This window comes from Arachis ipaensis, chromosome B08 (assembly GCF_000816755.2).
Source record: "Arachis ipaensis cultivar K30076 chromosome B08, Araip1.1, whole genome shotgun sequence".
NCBI classification, from domain to species: Eukaryota; Viridiplantae; Streptophyta; class Magnoliopsida; order Fabales; family Fabaceae; genus Arachis; species Arachis ipaensis.
Window position 1 is genome coordinate 22,647,480 of NC_029792.2, and position 5,397 is coordinate 22,652,876.

The 5,397-nt window shown below is 30.2% G+C and overlaps 1 protein-coding gene across 1 annotated transcript in view; it reads right to left on the reverse strand.

Annotated features, from left to right (window-relative positions):
* Positions 2,771-5,397, reverse strand: part of LOC107610744 (sodium/calcium exchanger NCL1-like) — a 5,929-nt gene continuing 3,302 nt past the window's right edge. Inside the window, exons 6-9 of the mRNA XM_016312747.2 lie at positions 4,512-4,660; positions 4,063-4,315; positions 3,556-3,837; positions 2,771-3,104 (exon numbers count right to left, since the gene is read on the reverse strand). Of these exons, the coding sequence (XP_016168233.1) occupies positions 2,856-3,104; positions 3,556-3,837; positions 4,063-4,315; positions 4,512-4,660 (933 nt within the window). The 3' untranslated portion in view covers positions 2,771-2,855. The remainder of the gene's footprint in view (positions 3,105-3,555; positions 3,838-4,062; positions 4,316-4,511; positions 4,661-5,397) is intronic.

Below are 5,397 nucleotides of genomic sequence, written 5' to 3' on the forward strand. Positions count from 1 at the left end.
TTACCTGAGTCTTCCTAAAAATTTGATCAGAGTCTCGTGCTGATAACGTGTTGTAAAACAACTAAATAAATAAGGAAGATGTAAATATAAAATAAAATATGTAAATAGAAGACTCTAGTATTAATATAATTAGCTCAATAATGATTTATATATATACATTAATATTATATGTAAAGAGAGAGAGAATTGCATTTGTTTTATTACTGTAAAGAGAGAGAAAGGAAAATATTTGTAATTGTGTGTCAAAAGCATCTGACTATGCTTGGTATTTATACATGTGAAGTGATGCTACTTTCAACCTTTATTTATTGCTTTTTGTATTGTAAATAGATTCATTCAATCTTGAGAATGAAATCCACCATGGTCATCCATCTTTATCACAACAATTTGGATGGAGTTGTTTGATTTTCAAATTTCAAAAGAAAGAAGTGAATGAGAATTAAGAATAGGGATGATAATACCACCCGAACCCGCGGGTATCCACCCCGTCCCTACCCGCTCGAGGCGGGTAATTACCCACCCCGCATTAGGGCAGGTTTTTAGCCTTGAGAGTGGCGGGGTGGGGTCGGGTTTAGATAATACCCGCCCCGCTATATATATAATATATATGATTTTAATATATAATATGTATAATATATGTAAAATAATTAGTAAATGATTAATAATATTGTATCATATTTAAATTTTTATTTTTATTTATGTTATGTATGTGATGATAGTTATATAAATATTGAAATTTAATTTTATTTATTGGATTTTAATAATTATAGGGGCGGGTAAGGGCGAAGCGGGTACCCGCAGAGACGGATTAGGGTTCAATGTTTTACTACTCGCAGATAGAAGCGAAACAAGTTCTATGGGAGTTGTTGTACGGCAGAACGGAGTCGAGTAGAACAAAATTCCGCCCCTACCCGCCCTGTTGCCACCCCTGATTAAGAGCGTTACGGAAGAAAAAAAAAAATATAAATTGAAAGTGAGAAGAAGAGAGAGAGGAAACTTGGTAATACATCATAGGTCCCTCTGCCATGAGATGCATGTGGCGCAAGCACACAATAGGCAGGGGATATATTGTCAGTGCAATATGCAAGAGGCGGATTGCATGTCTATCATAACGGCGCTACCAACTTCTTATTAAACTTCGTTTGAAGCCATTTAAATGTAAAACTCATATTTCTCTCTAATTTTTTGGTGACTGAAATAAATTAAACAAAGAAAAACAAAAGAAACAAAACAAGGAACTGCTTAAATAGAGGGACAGTCCCGTTTAAGACTACTCTTAAACTCCTTCCAAGGTGAAAGAAGCTCCACATGCGAAAGTTGTAACTTCATCGCCATCTTTGCCATAGTATCTGCCACCGTGTTTGCATCTCTCATAATCAAACGAAAGTCAACACGCCAATTCCAATGCATGATATCTCTTATTTTGAGCACCAGTGGATCAATAAACCCAAAACCATCTTGAGTAACAAGATTAAATGCTTCCACACAATCCGTCTCACGCCCCCGCTTTCTCCTTCTCTCATTCTCTTTGAGTACGGAGTACGTACTCTTTCTCTGCTAGGGTTTTTTCGAATGGATCACGTTTTATATTTCTCTCTAATTATTAAATAAAAAAGTGACAATGTGTTATTTGAGAAATACTAGGGGTCAATAATTTTGTAATTTGTAGCCATTAAATAGTTATCAATGATGGTTTTAATGGTGTGAGATGGGTGTGAGATTTCATCCAATGATTCACTTTTTTTTGTTGGTTACATGCTGGTCAGAATTTAATAAAATTGTTGTTCTCTAGACTTTTCCGTATTATTTATTACCAAATTCTATTAAATTACATTTTTTTTCTATCGTCTTTATTGGTGGGATTCTTTTTTAAATAAATAAAAAATTTTATATTTATCACTTTACACTAAAATACAAATATTTACTATTTTTACGTAATATTTTTCAATTTTTTAATCAATGTCTATGAAATCGAGAAAAAAAATTTAAGTTTACAGTTTTGCAGGCAATGCCAACAAAATGTCAATAATTTATTTTCTACTGATATTGTTAGTCAAAAATAATAAATTTTACTAGTCTTCTAATATTTTTTGGAATAAAATATAAAAATAACATTCACATACAAATTAAAATAGTATATAAAATACAATGAACATTCATTGAAAAAAAAAAGCAAAAAAAAAAAAAAGGGCAAGAAAAGAAAAAGGGAAAGAATGAGAAAGCTGAAGGCTCTGAGTACCAATGGTAATTTATTCGCATATTGATTTCTCTCTATATTTCTACACGCTTGCAATATATATAGAAACAAATACCATTAAACTAATGTAACAATGGCATAAATTATTTTGTGGTAGTCCTTTTTCTCTGACTATCTAATAAGAAGGAGCATTAATTTATTCTGATAAAATAACATTAATATAAAGAATTCGAAAAAGATCACCATTTGAAGCCAATTATTCGTCATCATTCGAATCTATTTAAGCATCTCGTTTTGCAAGGAATTCAATCATACCATTTACTTTTCTTTTTATCAGATTAAATCGCACCGTATAAGATTGGTGAAGTTTTATGTTAAAATTTATTATAATCATATTTCTCTGCATGATCTAATACTGTTTTCCAATTCTTAGCCACATTTATTAGCTCTGCACAATATGATATTATGTGATTGTCTTTTAATATAAAGCTACTTTAATCTCAAATTTAATATATATATTAGATTAGATTAGATAAACGAATCTAACATGCATTGTTGTGTGATACATTTGACAATTCATTCCACTTAATATTTGGTCACGAAACCATATTCAGATAGTTTAGTTGGTCTCACTCCCTAGACTCTAATAATTCATTCACTAAACATAGTTGAAGATATCTTTGAGAACAAAAACAAAGAGCAATGATACGAGGTATAAGAGGTATGCGGGGATTGATGTCCAAAGAGGGAAACTGTGGCGGAAACTAGCAGCAATCCCCATGACGGCACAAACAATGGCCACAACAAGAACATCTGCTGAGAATTCCCAAGTTATGTCCCTCACATATATCAGAATAGATATCACCACAAATCCAAGAATGTTGTTCATGAACACTGCTCCATATATCTGCATCCATTCACCCAAAGTTCTAATATAAGTATCTGGTTATAATTGTGATGCTTGGTTGGTTTAAGTAGTTTGACACTTTATTTCATTAAAATGTGTTGGTAAAATTTTTTGTGTATTTACCATTTTGACTAGTTCACATTTATTGTGAATGATTAATAAACAAAAATATTTGAGAGACTAAAAAAAAATGAGTGCAAAGCAATTCAAAGTTATTTTGTCTTGCATTCTTTAATTATCGCTTATCTTATTTTATATTTCTTTAATTACTGGAATATTGAATAACATTAAATGTAATAAGTGGGTGATTATGGATATTACGTGTATAAAATTAAGAATATTAAATCAAATAAAATAATTTTAGGTTATTATCTTCCAACATTACTGATTCAATTTCAAAAAAAAAAAATGTAAATAAAATTCGGATAAATGGTATAAGAATACTACTAACCTCATATATTGTTTGCGAAGTGTTGCTACTCTTCTTATGGCTAGCTTCTCTGATTGCTGAGGTTGCTTCTCTAAAATTTGTAGCCAGAGGTACTAAAATAAATGAGATGAAAAAAGAAGAAATCCCTGCTTCTTGGGAGAAGTTCTGGACACTTGCTATTAGAGGTTCTGCAAGAAGGGACAACATGGTAATTCCCAACACCACATATCCTATTGCCTCCATCCATGCAGATATTCCTTTGCTTTGGTTCTGTTCCATAACCTTCTCAACATCTTCCCAGATCTAATCCACAATCATTTCGGAATGGTTAAACGTTTTTGCCAATTAAAAATTGCAGGACTAAACTCTCAAAATAGTTTAAGAATCTTTTCCGGACTCGTATGATTAGTTAAGATGGTAAATAATACTTTGCCTGTATTGAGTTTAAGTAACAAGAACAAAGAAATTAGAATGGTTTTAACAGAATGAAAGCTTTAAGTTAGTTGAGTAAAGGAAGAGTGAAAATACTTGATGAGTTCCATGAGATGAAGATTTTGAGTGAGCAGTTTGGCTGGAATTGGAGTTTATCCATTTTGTAAAACCATCAACAAATTCCTCCTCACTGATTTCATTGTCTCTATTAACATCAAGATCTTGGACTAGTTTTGTAACCGCCTCCTTCACGTTCACCACGTGACAAAAGTGAATGTTCCTCACCATTCTTTCCAACTCAGATCTCGAAACATGGTTATCCCCATTGCAATCAACTTCCTCAAATAGGCTGTTGTAGTTTGCATCAATTTGGAATTTTTTTAGTTTTTCAGTTTTTGTCTATCTCTGTAGTCATGATGTTTGGGTTTTGTTGCACACATGAAGTGAAAATATAACAAATCAGAGTATACAATCTCTTCCGTCTAGAATAACCGTCATGCTCATAAAATTGGTGTATTTTTTATGCATCAATTGCAGAAACTGACCTTCTGATAGCAGCTTTATCAGCTGTGCCTTCATCATTTATGAGTCTGCCAACCACATCATTCTGAACATGCTTTAAGACTTTTGTTATAAGATGTTCCTTTAATTCTCTTTCCTTTCTCACATGTTCAATGCATGGCTTGATAAATGTCTATTCAGAATATTATAAGGATATGCATAGTTAGCAGGATACATCAATGGAAGGAAAGGAAAATGAATAAAAATATGATATCTACAATTTTGCATTTTCTTATATATTAATAATAGATTATACAGATCCGTGCTAAAATTTCAGAAAGAGAAAGTCTAGGGCAGCACTTTTATTAAAATTTGGCCAACATTTAACCAGTAAAAGAAAAGTGAGTAATCTCACCCTTAGAATGTAAGGAAAAATTATTCTAAAGGACCGCTAGGAAGATTTAATTATTAAAGAGGACCTTTAATACTAAAATTATTAAAAAGGGCTAAATTTTTTTATAATATTTAAGAAAAAAAACCAAATCTTTTTATAAAGAGACAAATATATCTTTAATTATTTTTTTATTAATTTTTTATAATCTTTATGTTGATAAATTTTATTTCTCTTAAAATTTTAGTAATTTTTATTAATTATTTATTTATTTTTATTAATTTTTTTATTTTTGTGATCTTTACCCAACGAAAAAAAAAGACAAAAGATCATAAAAGTAAAAAAAAAAAATAATAAAATTTACTAAAATTTAAAAAAAAATTGTTAATATAAAAATTAAAAAAAATAAATAAAAATTAATTAAAGATATATTTATTTTTTTATAAAAAAATTTGTTTTTTTTCTTAAATATTATAAAAGGATTTGGTCGTTGTTAATAATTTTAATATTAAAAATATTTTTCAATAATTAAATCTCTC